At 40.2% G+C, this 16,703-nt stretch overlaps 1 protein-coding gene across 2 annotated transcripts in view; it reads right to left on the bottom strand.

The window, feature by feature from the left end:
• Nucleotides 1–16,703, bottom strand: part of CCDC9B (coiled-coil domain containing 9B) — a 59,527-nt gene that overhangs the window by 8,268 nt on the left and 34,556 nt on the right. For both annotated transcript variants that reach the window (XM_087722756.1, XM_087722763.1), the window contains exons 7-10: nt 12,112–12,296; nt 9,578–9,633; nt 8,276–8,329; nt 4,911–5,016 (exon numbers count right to left, since the gene is read on the bottom strand). In XM_087722756.1, the coding sequence (XP_087578882.1) occupies nt 4,911–5,016; nt 8,276–8,329; nt 9,578–9,633; nt 12,112–12,296 (401 nt within the window). The remainder of the gene's footprint in view (nt 1–4,910; nt 5,017–8,275; nt 8,330–9,577; nt 9,634–12,111; nt 12,297–16,703) is intronic.

Raw genomic sequence — 16,703 nt, 5'->3', positions numbered from 1 at the left:
CTCTAGTCTTCACAGCATCTTCTAAGCCTCCTTTCTAAACCTAGTCTTGCCTCCATTTGATCTTTTTCTCTTGTCAAGAACTAAAACATGAAGAGAATGCAGAAGCGTACCTGGTTTTTAGGGTAAGCATCAGGGGTGGATTTCAACCGGTTTGCGGCAGTCCCTGCGAACCGGTTGGTCGGCGAACCCGGAAGTAAGTAACTTCCGGGAACGGCGAAGGGCCCATCTGCGCGCCCGCGCTCCTTACCCGGTTTTGACGAGTTCTGCGTTTCCACGCATGCGCAGGACGCATACAGCACCTGCGCAATCCTCCAGGAGCAGCTGGAGCATCGCACAGTCGCTAGTACGCATGCATGCACCGCGCACGTGCACGAGGACGCCGCCGGCCCCGTTCCAACCGAACCGGTTGGAACGGGGCGAGAAACCCACCCCTGGTAAGCATAGTGTACTATCTTGCCTGGTTTCCCCAATAATAGAAGAGTCACTGCTTCCAGAAAAAAGTTTACTAATCTGAGATCAATTAAAGCAAGTTTAGTAAATATAAAATCTACTCGACTTAACGTAGAACAAAGTAGTACAAAATCCGATGGCATCCTACTGTGAAATTCACTTTAGACTGCATTCATTCAAAGGGGCAGAAGAGGTGTTTGTTTGGGTGGGCCAAATTCTAGCCTCTAATTATAAAACAGAGATCTGGATGAGCAGAAATTTGACAGATCAAGATATTCCTGGTATGCAGGTTCATCGTTTAGATATTTGCTTTTCAAAAATTTCCTCGAGGCGAAGAGTTTAAGTAATGATAACAGCAATGCTACATGGTTTTTAAAAATTCTGTATCCTTGATGAAATACAGTACAGCAACAGTCTCAAACCTTTCTGGCTCGGTGGTCTGGCGGAGTCAGCAGTGTGGGGGGGGAGAGATGGTTTTGTGTGCACGCATCACTTTCACAAATGCATAGGCACTTGCCAACAAACTTCTGCAGTTCAGTTCCAAACTGGCTATGGTCCAGCACTAGATCACAGGCTGCGGGTTGGAGACCCCTGCAGTACAGCATTATTTTAGGCACTATCAGATAAAAGATGCCAACTAAAGGTAGTAGACATAGTTGGTGCGTCATGTTGTCTTCCTAAGTGAATTTGGGTACAATAAATACATTGTCACCTGGGTAGAGCTACATTGAGTTGACCATCAGCCTTTATATAAAGAATGAGAAAGCTTTACTGTGTTCTTCATTATAGAAAGCATGATTCAGTTGTTCTACATTTTCTCTTATTATTACTTTCATTTTATTATATAAAAATTTATACACTAATGTATACACAACTGAACAATGATAGATTGCAACCTAATATAAATGTGTATTATTAGACATACGTATTGATTGAACGTAATAATTATGATTAACTTTATTAGTTTTATTTGTATTAGAATGTATGACACTCAAGTGCCACACTGTTCATGCATTGATTTGATACATTTATAAAAAATAAAAAAACTTAGGTGGGGGGAGAAAGCATGATGTCTTAGAATAGGCTAAGATGAGATCCAAGGTAAGGATCTTCCAATGCATCAAATTTGGTTTCTAAGTCATGAGTTATATTTACACTACTGCACAAGTGTATTCAGAGAATATTCTATTAAGACTTATTCCCAGGTAAATGTGTTAGGGTAGTAACCCTATTCTCAATTTTGTTCTTTTAAAAGATGCCAATATTTGATGACAGGCCAATTTCAGGAACACATAAATTTGTCTGCTTTTTTCTTGTTGTTCATCATTTAGCATGCTATAGAATTAAAAAATCATATTTTTTGTTTACTCCGTTGATAAAGCTCCTCCTCCACTTATTAACTTGATTAAGCTGTTACAGAACAATTAGATTCTAACCATCTAACTTTCCTATTTTCTTGCGTGACTAGCAGCTGGCTTTTCTTCCAGTCCTTGGGGCACACATGCAGAGCTATTTTTATAATAATTTAAATATCAATGTTAGCTAGCTGCAGCTCAGGATTATTAGCATTTACAGGTAAAACTCAAAAAATTAGAATATCGTGCAAAAATTCATTTATTTCAGTAATGCAACTTAAAAGGTGAAACTAATATATGAGATAAGACTCATTACACGCAAAGCAAGATAGTTCAAGCCATGATTTGTCATAATGGTGATGATTATGGCTTACAGCTCATGAAAACCCCAAATCCACCATCTCAGAAAATTAGAATGTTACATGCAATCAATAAAACAAGGATTGTACATAGAACAATAACGGACCTCTGAAAAGTATAAGTATGCAAATGTACTCAGTACTTGGTTTGGGCCCCTTTTGCAGCAATTGCTACCTCAATGCGGCGTGGCATGGAAGCTATCAGCCTGTGGCACTACTGAGATATTATGGAAGACCAGGATGCTTCAATAGCGGCCTTCAGCTCTTATGCATTGTTCGGTCTCATGTCTCTCATCTTTCTCTTGGCAATGCCCCATAGATTCTCTATGGGGTTCAAGTCAGGTGAATTTGCTGGCCAATCAAGCACAGTAATCCAACAGCCATTGAACCAGGTTTTGGTGCTTTTGGCAGTGTGGGCAGCTGGAAAATGAAGTCAGCATCCCCATAAATCTCATCTGCAGAAGGAAGCATGAAGTGCTCCAAAATCTCCTGGTAGACAGCTGCGTTGACCTTGGTCTTAATGAAGCACAGTGGTCCAAAGCCTTGTTGCTCAGTGGTCCAAAGTCCTCTTTTCTGATATCCCTGAGATCAGCAAGACGTATTCTTCCTGTTCACCGTCTCTTCGGGATGGTTTAGGTCCGTTTGGACCACCCAGCAGCAAAAGTATTGGCTGCGGTCTCAGAGCATCGAGACCGCACGACCATATCGTCGCGACATTGGCTCATCCTCAGAAGTGGCATTTTTATTTCCACAAACTAAGATGTCATGTGTTACTTTGGTCCACATAAATAGCAGCAGCACTGAATCTGCTGTTGTTACAGAATGTTATGGACTGGGTCCTTAACTTACATAGTAAATAAATTTAAGAGTCATCTTCTCATCAACAACAGCAATTATAAGAGGTAGTTTTTATGAGATGGGTCCTTATAAAATGGCCATTTGTATTAATAAAAAAGCAGAGGTAAATACTATTAGCACCCCTGCAGCTTGCTCTTTTAAAGGGAAATGCTATAATTTTGCAGAACTCCCAGTAATTCAGATCTAGGTTGATATTCTAAATGGGGCAGTCAATAAGATCTGTCCTGGTGAATTTACACGTTGGACAGGAACTGCCATTAACCATATAGCATAGCTCTCATAGCTTGTTACTCTTCTTGGACAAATTCAAAATCGATTGCTGCCTAGGCAGTAATCACCTGCTAGCTTTAAAACTTCAGCCTTTGAGTCAGGAATTATTTCCATTTCTGGACAATCTGTTCCAGTCAAACTTTAGATATAAAATATTAGATTTTCCTATATAAAGTGGCTGAGAAAAATTAATTCTTTGTTTATGGAGATACTAAACTCTTTCTGGAGATCAGAGCATCCAAAACTGCATGCTAACCAGGCCAAGATAACCGAGGTGGTGCAGTGGGTAGAGTGCAGTACTGCAGGCCACTTCAGCTGACTGCTAGTTCAGCAGTTCAGCGGTTCAAATCTCACCGGCTCAGGGTTGACTCAGCCTTCCATCCTTCGGAGGTGGGTAAAATGAGGACCCAGATTGTGGGGGCGATATGCTGACTCTGTAAACCGCTTAGAGGGGGCTGAAAGCCCTATGAAGCGGTATATAAGTCTAACTGCTAAGACATCTCTAAATAAATAGGCAGTAATCAAATGCCCCCTCCCCATTCCCAATAATTTGTTTATGAGTACAATTAAACAATGAAAGATGTTGTTGCTTTCGATCATGTCTACTATTTCTTTATACTGTATAAAGATTATGTGCAGCTTAATCTAACAACGCTCCAAGCACTAAAATAAAACCAAAGAAAATGAAGTAATATGTGCCTTGAGAATGAATGCCATCTATACTCCCATCAAGTTTCATACAAATTAAAAAGAAATATTAATTATACTTATTATCAAAAAGAGTAGTGTATTAAAGGAGGAATGGATAAAAAAATGAGTTAAAACTACTCCAACACCTAATCACTTAAGTAGTTTAATCAGTCCGACACTTAAAAACTGGGAAAAAATGTTCAATTTGAGGGTTCAATTTTTCTACAGGAACTCCGAGGGTCACAAAATATAGATTTTCAGCATTGTACTTTAGCTGTAGTAATTATGATCAGATAGATATCCATCTGGACTTTCTAATTATTTCAAAATTAAAATGTGTGCTTGGGAATCATTAATCTAACTTTATGTGCATTTATGAAAATTAATTTTTAATCTAACTTTAGCTATGTTTAAATAACTAAGCAGGTTTGATACCAAATAGTTTTTCAAGAGTAACAAAGTTACTCACCTGGACATGTATCTATTCAATTTTTATAGATTTTTAGCATGTATAGGTCTTCCTATAGGGGCAATGTAAAAAAAACAATTAGAAATGCAATAAGTAACTCAAAACTTTATTTTTATGAAAGAGTATTTGATGTCAAATCTGCTTAGTACCTGGATGGGAGATTTGTACCAGGAAATTTCAGGTCTGTAGGCTAAACTGGGAAATCCACCCATCCATCCAGGAAGAAGACAATGGCAAACTGCTTCCATGGTGAAAGAAGTTAGATGGATATATAGGGAAAAAATATTATACTGCTCTAAGCAAGTAAAATATTCATTTACAAAGCTGAACATTTAAAATGTAAATTACATGCGTGAAAATGTTTGCAACTGAAATACCATTCTGAAATGGATGGTCGATTCCTTTAAAAGAAGACACAGATTAACACATGTAAAATCTTTTTAAATATTACTCTCTTACCTTCTGGCTCTGCCTGTCAACCTGTCTTTCCCTCTGGCTTTACTGCTCACTACCAGCAATGTTCTGGAAACTGATTCAGTGCTGCTCTTCCTGCGTTGTCCTCCACCTGAAAAATAAGCCACATGGACAGATTAAGAACCAAAACAGTTCAGTATCAGCAGTGGTGGGTTTCAAAAATTGTTCGAACCTACTCTGCGGGTGTGGCCTCCTTTGTGGGAGTGGCTTGCCACCCATGTGACCGGATGGGAGTGGCTTGCCACCCATGTGACTGGATATGAAAATGCCGACGACACTTGTCAGAACCACCTTAAATTACCTCACACACAGCACTGGCATGCATAAGAATATGATGTAAACTTGTTTTTTAAAAGGCATCTTTGGTTTGCGTTAAAACAACTTCAGCACACGCAATGTTCTGATTGCACCATAAACGCAGTAGTCATCCTTACCTTTCACAGAGGCACTGAGTTTTATAAATAGGAGCATGATAGTGTAGAATAATCATATCCAAGGACCAGTGGTGGGTTTCAAAAAGTTTTGGAACCTCTTCTGTAGGTGTGGCCTGCTTTCCAGGTCCACTGGTGGAACCTCTTCTAACCGGTTCTGTAGATTTGACGAACCGGTTCTACCGAAAAGGTGCGAACTGGTAGGAACCCACCTCTGAGTATCAGACTAGCCATGCTTTATCCTATGATACTAGCCTACACAGGATCATTCGACCATGCAGAAAGCCAGTGATTATAGGAGAAACGTGTTGAATAAAATGAAAAATGTCACCTTTCGTCAGATATCAGGGCTTTGGTTGAAGACTTATGCCATAGAAATTCTCCCTCAATTAAGCAAATATAAATTTGGCCATTATCTGGGTGGGAGACATGCTGTACATGTTCCCTGTGATCGTGTTTGGATGATACAGTATACTTTCTCTGAGGGAGATGGATAGTTCAGAAATAAATAATAAATTAAAAAATTAAAAAATCTAATTTAAATACAAACTATTGTGCCTATGCACACTGCTCCAACCCTGGCCAAAGACTCTGGGTGAAAAGGTTTGGGTTACAAATCATGTCACAAAACATTCCTTTCCTGGGTTATACGAATCGCCCCTTCCATGATTTGTTCAGTTGTTTTACAACAGGTTGGAGGAAGAAGTCAGGAACAAGCCAGAGAATCATTGGTTTTGACAACAGCTTAAATCAACCACAGCCAACTGCATTGTATTGTCTGCATCTGCTCAAAGGAAGTAGGCCTGTTTAGAATGTCCAGATACTCTCCTGTAACAGGACAGAAAAAGGACGTGGTGGCTCAGTGGCTAAGACGCTGAGCTTGTTGATCACAAAGGTCGGCAGTTTGGCGATTCGAATCCCTAGGGCTGCGTAGCGGAGTGAGCTCCCGATACTTGTCCCAGCTTCTGCCAACCTAGCAGTTCGAAAGCATGTAAAAATGCAAGTAGAAAAATAGGAACCACCTTTGGTGGGGAGGTAACAGTGTTCCATGCACTTAGTCATGCTGGCCACATGACCACAGAGATGTCTTCAGACAGTGCTGGCTCTTTGGCTTTGAAACGGAGATGAGCACCGCCCCCTAGAGTCAGGAACGACTAGCACATATGTGTGAGGGGAACCTTTACCTTTATCAGGAGAGAACGACACTCTTCTACCATTTGACTGTGACTGATTTGCAGAGTCCTTTGTCAATGAAGTTGCTCAATTTCCCCAAGGTCTTGAATCACAAACGGTAGACTGGCAGGGCATGTTGCCATGACAGTTGGGAATTATTCTTTCTGGGACAAACTGCTGGTAATTGTCAATTTTCCAAACATAGGAGGTGCGGTGAAGCCAGCAGGCATTTTGTTTCTTTTATAGGTCTAGGACTGTGAACCAATCCCTCCCTCCCCCCCCCCCACCCAAAATTAAGTTGGCCCTGTTGTTGATGGCAAGCTAAGCTAGGTCTGTTTCAGAGAGCTTTTGATCATAATGATGATGCTGCCTAGTTCTAGTTCTTATGACAGTAATATAAATTAGTATGGTTTTAATGTTTACCCTTACAATAGACATTGCAAGTTAATAAATTAAATTATTTATCATGGACTTCTTCTGTGTTTGTTTTATATTTTGTAAATGATTTGGAGTCAATTTTAGAGTACAGTAATATATAGGAGAGATGAGAAATGAGAGATGAGATAGAGATAGATAGAGATAGAGATAGAGATAGAGATAGAGATAGAGATAGAGATAGAGATAGAGATGATAGAGATAGAGATAGAGATAGAGATAGAGATAGAGATAGATAGATAGATAGATAGATAGATAGATAGATAGATAGATAGATGATAGATAGATAGATAGATAGATAGATAGATAGATAGATAGATAGATAGATAGATATAGAGAGGGAGGGAGGGAGGGAAGGAGGGAGAGGGAGAGGGAGAGAGAGGGGGGAGATTAGAGATAGAGAGATAGATAGATAGATAGATAGATAGATAGATAGATAGATAGATAGATAGATAGGTAGGTAGGTAGGTAGGTAGGTAGGTAGGTAGGTAGGTAGGTAGGTAGGTAGGTAGATAGATAGATAGATAGATAGATAGATAGATAGATGATAGATAGATAGATAGATAGATAGATGATAGATAGATAGATAGATAGATAGATAGATAGATAGATAGATAGATAGATAGATAGATATAGAGAGGGAGGGAGGGAAGGAGGGAGAGGGAGAGAGAGAGGGGGAGATAGAGATAGAGATAGATAGGTAGGTAGGTAGGTAGGTAGGTAGGTAGGTAGGTAGATAGATAGATAGATAGATAGATAGATAGATAGATAGATAGATAGATAGATAGATAGATAGATAGATAGATAGAAGTAAACTAACTAACTGTAATCCTTATCTACCTTTCTGGTGGTAGCATATGCTCTACCATCACAATTCCTGCATTCATGGTCTGTTGTTTGTCAGCCTTTCCCCCAGCTACCTATCTAGTTATGCCTTCACTGGGAGAAAAGAAAGTCTATATAGGAGTGATAAATCTTTCTGGGAAAGAAAAAAATCACTCTCTTTTTTATAGCAGTAGCACAAATATCCTCCAATAATGATGAAGTCAAAGTGCAGTAAACAATGGCAGCTGCATTATAGCATTGGAAGAGAAAAGCAATCACAGATCTACTGACTTTTATACAAGTAGCAGTTGATAGTTTTTCCTGGAATCATCCAGGGATTGAATAATGACCTTAGGATAAAATGTCCTCTGCTATATAATTCTTTTTCAAGACACCCAGACACACAAGATAAGTAGCTTGTCAAAAGCAGCCACCTTCAGTAGTATATCTGAACAGGACTCATACTTGCTTCTTGGATCTACTCACCTTTCCCATCAGAAGGTAGAGCTCGTAGCTGGGACTTCCGGACACTTTTCCCCCCTTGAATTCACAAAGTATGAATAATATAAAAATTTGTACACTTGGGCAAGGTGTGAAAGAGCTGCGATAATAGTGAATAAACAAAGGAAATATTTTCGTGGCACGACAAAACCGCGGTCCACTAAAGCGCGCCCGATTAAAGCGCGTACCTGACATCATCAGCAGCACGACAAATACGACCGCTGAGAAAAAAGGGCGCTTTAAAAAGCGCTTTTAAAGCAAGCTGATTCACATAAAGGTAAGGGTTAGGTTTAGGGTTAGGGTTAGGTTAAGGGTTAGGGTTAGGTTTAGGGTTACGTTAAGCGTTAGGGTTAGGGTTAGGGTTAGGTTAAGGGTTAGCGTTAGGTTTAGCGTTAGGTTAAGGGTTAGGTTTAGGGTTAGGTTTAGGGTTAGGTTAAGGGTTAGGTTTAGGGTTAGGTTTAGGGTTAGGTTTGGGGGGGTTAGGTTTAGATTTCCGCGTTAATTTTAACTTTACCGCTCACAGCGTGCTGTTTTCGTCGCGCTGTGATGACGTCACGTACGCGCTTTCGTCGAGCGCGCTTTAGTCTACCGCAGTTTTGTGGTGGAACCAATATTTTTGCTTGACAATACAATATGCCTACATACATGGTAGAAACCTCCAATTTTTTTAAAGGAATATCTTTTCTTTTTATGAATTAGAATATGTATTTTAACTTTTAAATACCACATTTAGTATTCAGTATAAGCTCTATAAATTATGTCTTCAAATCTTCTCTGTCAAACTAACCACTTTTAATAGCAGCTAAATTGTATAGTGTGAAAACAGGCTGATTTATGCTAGCAATCGAGATACATAAGTGAAGTATCTCTTCGGAAATCAGGGTTTTTGTATTCTAAGACAACATAAGATTCCATCTGATGGAATCTTTCTTTTCTGAAACACTGGATACATTACTAAATTCCAAAGTTATTTGGGTCTAATAACCACTGATTTAAGATTAAAGTTTCTCTCATATTTATTTATTATAGAACCACATCTGCAGTAGGGTTTGAGGCATGGGACTACACATTCCATCACTGCCTTCTACCCTTTATTTTGGACATTTTTGTGAGTTTCAACTCATCATAATGTTAAACATATGACTCATTACCTAAAATGGCTCTTAAAAAAAAGAAGTAGAATCAGAACCAAAGATTAGACAGAAAACAAAGAAGATAGTCAAGAAGTGAAATGTTCATAATTTCAATATATTTAAATCAGTACTCAACTCAACTCATTTTGCTAACCTTTTTTATTCTGGGGACAGTCCAAAACTGGTTTTCCATCCCTTATATCCTCAAACCTGCAAATTAAAAATATAATTCATGAACTTTGACAGATTGATCTTTTCTAAGTATTTCAAAGCCATCTATGGCAATGACATTACAAGACTATGATGATCTGAATTACAAAGGGTTTCATAATACAATGTTCAGACTGTTCTGAACTATTCCAATCATTTTTATTTAGTCTCCAGAAGTAATAGTTGGTTAGGGAAAACCCTTACTGTTATGATTTCCAATTTGCCATAAACTATATACCAAAAATTCATTATGGGATTTAAGAGAGATGTTTATTGATAAAAGAATTAAAGAGATTTACAAATTGTATAGAAAATAAATTGTGAAGACCTTGTTTCTAAATATGCTGAGATATCCTTTTTCTCATATAGCTGGCAGTATAATACATCCACTATGGACTGCTGAATTTAAGCCATTTACTGAGAAAGAGATATTGATGTACTATCGCCTTTCTTCAGTAATCATAAGCCATTTGCCAGTAAATGTATTCTTGAAATTTTGGTGATTTCTTGTCTACCAGATTACAAAATCTACCAATGACCTCTTTGTATAATCTGCAACATGAAGAATGCTTAGAGACTGATATTATTATGACTGGTTGCACAGTCAGCCAGATGTTTGTATTGGGTTTGGCATTTTTATCCACCTTTTGAGTTCTTCTCAAGGACCTGGGATAGGTAGAAGTTGTTTGATGGCGTTAAAGGTATTGTTTCAGGATATAAACTGCTCCAGGTAAAACTGCCTTTTAAAATTGTCTGATGGTGAATCTGTCAATGCTGGTGGTGTTCAAGTGATGCTCCAGTTGTTTTGGGATTGAACCTAAAGCCTCTATTGCAGGGGGGGTCAAACTCACATCGTCATGGTGGCATCACGTGATGAATGGGGACTTTTCCCCCCTTCACTAAACCAGGCATGGGTGGGGCCAACATACGACACATCCGGCTTGTGGGCTGCGAGTTTGACAGCCCTCATCCATTACTATTGATACTATCTTTGCTTTCTTATGCCACAGTCATTCTACTTCTATTTTCAGGTCTTTGGTTTTTGTGGTTTTATGAAGTTCTTTCTCTTGTATTCTCATATCACTGCAACATCCACTTTGCAGACTTCGTTGTCTTTTTTACTGACAATTGTTAACTCTGGCATGTTATGTGGCAAGTGCCTATCTGTTGGAATTCTGAAGTTTCTGAGCACTTGAGTTTCTTCCTTTTCTTTCTCTATTTTGTGGTCCCTCCGGGTCTTGATTGTAGGCAAACAACATTTTTTGAGAATATTCCACTGCACCATTGTTGCCACTTGTTTGAAGTCAATCCCTGTGATCTTCTTGCAGCAGCTGACTAGGTTGTCAACTGTTTCTTCAGCTTCTTTGCAGATGTTACAATTGCTGTCTGTTGCTGTCTTCTCAATTCTGGCTTCGTACTGTACTCAGAATGTATTTAGAATAACAGAGTTGGAAGGTACTTGAAGGTCTTCTAGTTCAACCCCCTGCTTAGGCAGGAAACCCTACACCACTTCAGACAAATGGATATCCAACATCTTCTTAAAAACCTCCAGTGTTGGAGCATTCACAACTTTTGGAGGCAAGTTGTTCCATTGATTAATTGTTCTAACTGTCTGGAAATTTCTCCTTAGTTCTAAGTTGCTTCTCTCTTTGATTAGTTTCCACCCATTGATTCTTGTCCTACCCTCAGGTTCTTTGGAGAATAGTTTGTCTCCCTCATTGGAACATGGCTATCATGTCTCCCCTAGTCCTTCTTTTCATTAAACTAGACATACCCAGTTCCTGCAATCATTCTTCATATGTTTTAGCCTCCAGTCGAATGTTAGTCTTATGTAGCCAAACTCAGCCTCTCTGTATCTTTCTTCAACTTTCTTACTCTTAGCCATTGCCAGGTCTTATTGTTATTTGCTTTATTATTATTTTAAATTTATTGTAGCTGCCCACCCTCATAGACTCTGGGTGACATAAAAATACAAAACAATAAAAATAGGCAGCTTGTACTAAAACAGTCAGACCATAATAAATCCAACCAAATGGAGCTTTTTCGACTCCAAGAAAGGGGGCACAGTCCAGGGGTGAAATCCAGCAGGTTCTGAAGGTTCTGGAGAACCGGTAGCGGAAAATTTTGAGTAGTTCAGAGAACCAGCAAATGCCAGGAATGGAGATTTTGTAGTATCGTTCCCCTGCCATGCACCAAGCCACGCCCACCAAGCCACGCTCACAGAACCGGTAGTTTAAAAAAATGAATTTCACCACTGGCACAGTCCCTCTCTCTGGGTATACTGTTCCAGAGGATGGGTGCCATGACAGAGAATGTATGCTTTCTTGGTCCTCTAAAATGGCAACACTTAATAGAGGAGACCTGGAGCACGTCCACTCTGCCAGAACATCTTGGACAGGCAGAAACAGTTGGAGATAGGTGGTCCTTCAGAAGTCCAGGACCTATGCCATAAAGGGAGGTAACATGAAGATAACATACATGCACTTGGTTTTCTCTACATCCCAAGCCCGTCGCCATTCACCCCTTGCATTCTTGTGGCGGGTGAGCCGCTCAAGATCAATCTGATCCCGTTCTTTCTTCCATTGCATGTACTCTGACCGTTCTCTCCCAGTCAGGGTGCAATTTTTCTCTTCTGGGCTCTTCTGAGGAGAGTTATCTCTTTCCTAATATAAAAAAAGAATGAGTAATTAATAGGAAAGCATTCCCTGGGTATGCCAAATACGACATATAAGAGAGGTTTATTGGAATAATTTTTAGTAGTACTGGGAGCTTTTACTTGATTTATGACTTAAACATTGTCATTTCTCTAATCAAATAAGTCGGTTTATCAATCTGAACAACTTAATTTGTCTTCTGTTGATCTTTTCCCCTTTTATCGTCAATTTTATAGGACATGGCCATTTCAAAATATGACACAGTTCTTAAAACGTGGAACATTGAGTGCTCAGCAAATAAATAGTAATGGTTTTACAAAAGATCACTGCAGTATGAAACTGCATAGGGAGGCTCTGAGGTAAAGAAATATGTGTCATGATTTTTCAAAATTAGGAGCCTAGCATACCTTTCCTATCCTGGTGACATTCAATTATATTGCATTACAATCCCTGTGTCTTGTAAGAGCTGGTAAAGATGGGAATTGTAGTCTACCATATGCGAAAACTTTCACATTGGGAAACCCCATCCTAAAGTAATGAGGAAAAGTTTTTATTGCCTGAGTTATCTGTCATGAACTATTCAAACCATTCATACTTACAGTATACAAGTGGGATTTAACTTGCACTTCCAAAATGCACATGTACAAAACTAGGGACACTTCTTATGATATCAAAATGGTAAATTGAAAGTTTAAATGGCTGGGCCTACTTTGGAAATGTTTCAGATCTTGTACATGACACATCGAAGGAGAGGTGTAATTAAAGTAGATTTCCCAAGCTTTTTTAAAAAATAGCCAGATAGTTTCAGTGATTCTGGCTGCAAGTGGGATTTGAACCAGGAACTTCACACACCTTTAACTATTCTCTTGCCCTTAAATGTACATAGCCAACTTCTTCCACTGTAGGGAGCTCAGATGGCCCTGTGTACTAAACACCATCAAGTGCACAAGTACACAAGCCAGGGCAATGTTCCTTGAGGAGATAATTATTTGCCAGCCTCCAGTAGCCTTGTGATTTATTGTTGTAATTGCCGAATGCTAGTCTTGCTGAAATGTTTAAAGACTTTAATAACAACAAAGAGTGAAAAATGCAACTCAAAACAAAAAAAAATGTATCTGAAGGAAAAACTATCAACACAGCAAGAGTTTGCTGCAATCCATTTGAAGTTGGGGCCAACCAGCAATTTTCTACCCAGTCAAGAATATCCAGTAGGGACCCAAATATACAGCTTGTTCTACAACATTATTTTCCCGTGGGTAATTCAATATCCCATCTCTTTCCCCTTCAAAGGTTGCCACCCCCACTTTTCCTCCAAACAAGAATTAATCTCCTTCTATTTTATTGCGGATCAAAATAGATGGGAGGAAAATTAAAGACCTGGAAACCTGTTTCCAAGGAGACTCACCTGTGTGGGTGGGCCAAGGGGAAAGGAACAAGAAGGCTTCACTTTGCTATCAGAAGACAGAGCAGTGCCTGACAAACTGAGCCAGATGTAGGTGGGGAAGGCAGCTGTTTAAGAGATCCTTTTGAACTATTGGAAAAGGTTCCACCACAAAACCGCGCTCGACTAAACCACGCTCGACGAAACCCCGTAGCTGACATCATCAACAGGGCGACAACAGTGCGGAGATAGAAGCACGCTGTAAACGCTAAACCTAAAATTAACACCTAAACCTAACCCCCCTAATCCTAATCCTAAACCTAACCCTAAACCTAACCCTAAACCTAACCCTTAACCTAACCCTAAACCTAATCCTAACCCTTAACCTAACCCTAAACCTAACCCTAACCCTTAACCTAACCCTAAACCTAACCCTTAACCTAACCCTAAACCTAACCCTAAACCTAACCCTAAACCTAACCCTAAACCTAACCCTTACCTTAAATTGAATCGGCTTGCTTTCAAAGCGCTATTTAAAGCGCCCTTCTTTCTCCGCGCTGCCTGTTGTCGCCCTGTTGATGACGTCAGCGACGCAGTTTAATCGGGCGCGGCTTAGTCGAGCGCGGTTTTGACGGGTCATGATTGGAAAAACTCTGCTAGGTTTAAAAGCCCCAAGATAAATTTATAATAAAGCTCCCTCTGGCATCCTGATTTCTGTCTGATTCCTAATTGTGTCTCATAATCTACAATGCCTCACCTACCAGACTTGGGAGTTTAGGGAGTAAGCAAGCAGCATGAGAAATAAGAGGGGTATTTATAGCATAGGATGAAACTTTGGTTGCAGAGGAATACTTTGTGTATAAAGACTCACCTGGGAAGAGTCAGTTAGGACATTTCAAGTCTGGAAATAAACCATAAAGCAACCCAAGGGCCATCTCGGTCTTAATGGTTACAAGCTGAGACGGTAACTTGATCAAGCTAGATTAAAATGGTTCATTTTGTAGGCACACATAGCAATAGCAATAGCAGTTAGACTTATATACCGCTTCATAGGGCTTTCAGCCCTCTCTAAGCGGTTTACAGAGTCAGCACATTGCCCCCAACAATCTGGGTCCTCATTTTACCCACCTCGGAAGGATGGAAGGCTGAGTCAACCTTGAGCTGGTAAGATTTGAACCGCCGAACTGCAGCTAGCAGTCAGCTGAAGTAGCCTGCAGTACTGCACTCTACCCATCTCTATGGTATTTTCATGGGAAATCCATAGTTGAACTACTCTTATGCTTTGGTAATAGTTCTTGGCACAGGTTGTTCCCTTCTGGATTCCCAACAAAAGGAGGGCAAAACAGGAGTGCCTGGAGATTCTCAGTCAGCCAGGTTGTTAATTTCTGGGCAAAGAATGGAGGTGAGGCCAGAGTGATTGCTAACAGCTCTTTATTCAATACTGCCTGTGAGGCAGCTGAACTCCCTGGCTGACACAGCTCCTTTTATAATAAACTGATCAGCCAAACAACCAATCAGGAGAGAGTATTTTCCCAGTCCAACAGTGGACTGTTGGACTTCAACTGACGACTCTACACTATATATACATGATGGTGAATCTATGGCACGCGTGCCACAGGTGGCATGCGGAGGCCTTTCTGCTGGCACGCAAGCCCCAGTTGACCTTGACCAAGCTTGCGCCGCTGGCAAGCTGATTTTCAGGTCTTTGCAAAACACTGTACAAGCCATCAATATACATCCAACAGGAGCAGATAGAGGTAAATCCTAGAGAGGCAGGAAATGCATCTCTGAATAATGGAGAGGAATGCTAGAGAGGAATAAAGCTGCATACAGAGCCAACATAACTCCTGTAACAGCGTAGGTATGCACAGGGAGGAGCGCAGAGGGGTGCGTCCCCCTGTGCTCCATTTTTGGTCCCAGGAGGCTTCAGGGAGGCCTAGGCCCAAAATGGGGCACAGGGGGATCGCACGTGCATGCGGGGCGGGGCTGCAGGGGGGTGCACACATTGTATTATGTGCACGCGCTTTCGGCACACGAGGATAAAATGATTAGCCATCATTGCTATATGCACATAACACAGGTCATGATTATCTCAAATGTGCTTTTTCAAAAAGCAATTGGATTTCATTTTGTTTTGTTTTTTTCCTTGAGGAAGACCCAAGAAGCTTCTTCAGTTCTGAATGTTTAGCTCTGAAAGTTCAGAACTGAAGAAACTTCTTGGATGAGTAGCGAAATGTCTTCCTCAAGAAAAAAACGAAGTCCAGTTGCTTTTTGAAAAAGCACATTTGAGAGGAGGCAGGCAAACATTAGATTTGCCTGTCACCTTGAGTTACATATTTTAAAAGGCAAGTTAAAATTATCTAATGAAATAATACAAAAGACTCGCGGCCCACAGCCTGGATGCGTCACATGCTGGCCACGGCCATGCCTGATTTAGTGAAGGGGGAGGAAATCCCAATATGTCACGTGACATTAGCTTGATAACGCGAATTTGACATCCCTGCTCTAAGTCTTGGAGATAATAGAATAAAGTGCTCCCTTCCCACGATAAGCCAAGGATTGGGAGATGTTTCCTTTAAATTGTGACAATTGCAACCATTTCTGATGGCATCCATCTTCTTTGCATTTGTATTTGAACTGCATTGCTGTAACCTTCTCTTACGGTAATATTTTTCCCCTATTGAAAAATGAAGAGCTGTGCCCCGGGGACCGAAGTGGAGGCATCTCAGCATGCAAGCATATTACCAAGGCCCGGTATAAAAGGGATAGGAAAAATAAGTTGTTATTGGGTGAGACAATATTTATTTACAGAACATAGCATTAACTTTCAAGGGGTTTAGAATAGGAAACAAATATTTTTGTATACACATCTTCAGCTGAACACACATGGCTGGATGAGAGAGAAGGAGCACAGCCGCTTTACTGGAAGGAGGTCTCTGACAATGATGGGAACAGGAGAGTATCAGTGTCAGGAAAGGAGTTGTTTACCTTTCAAGCTCAGCTTGGCCACAGCTGTGCCTGCTAGGCCGTAAGGG

This window comes from Thamnophis sirtalis, unplaced genomic scaffold, assembly GCF_051295495.1.
Source record: "Thamnophis sirtalis isolate CommonGarterSnake01/CBP01778 unplaced genomic scaffold, rThaSir2_p1.2 scaffold_1, whole genome shotgun sequence".
NCBI classification, from domain to species: domain Eukaryota; kingdom Metazoa; phylum Chordata; class Lepidosauria; order Squamata; family Natricidae; genus Thamnophis; species Thamnophis sirtalis.
Note: the sequence above shows the minus strand (reverse complement) of the source record. Positions and strands in the feature narration are given on the sequence as shown.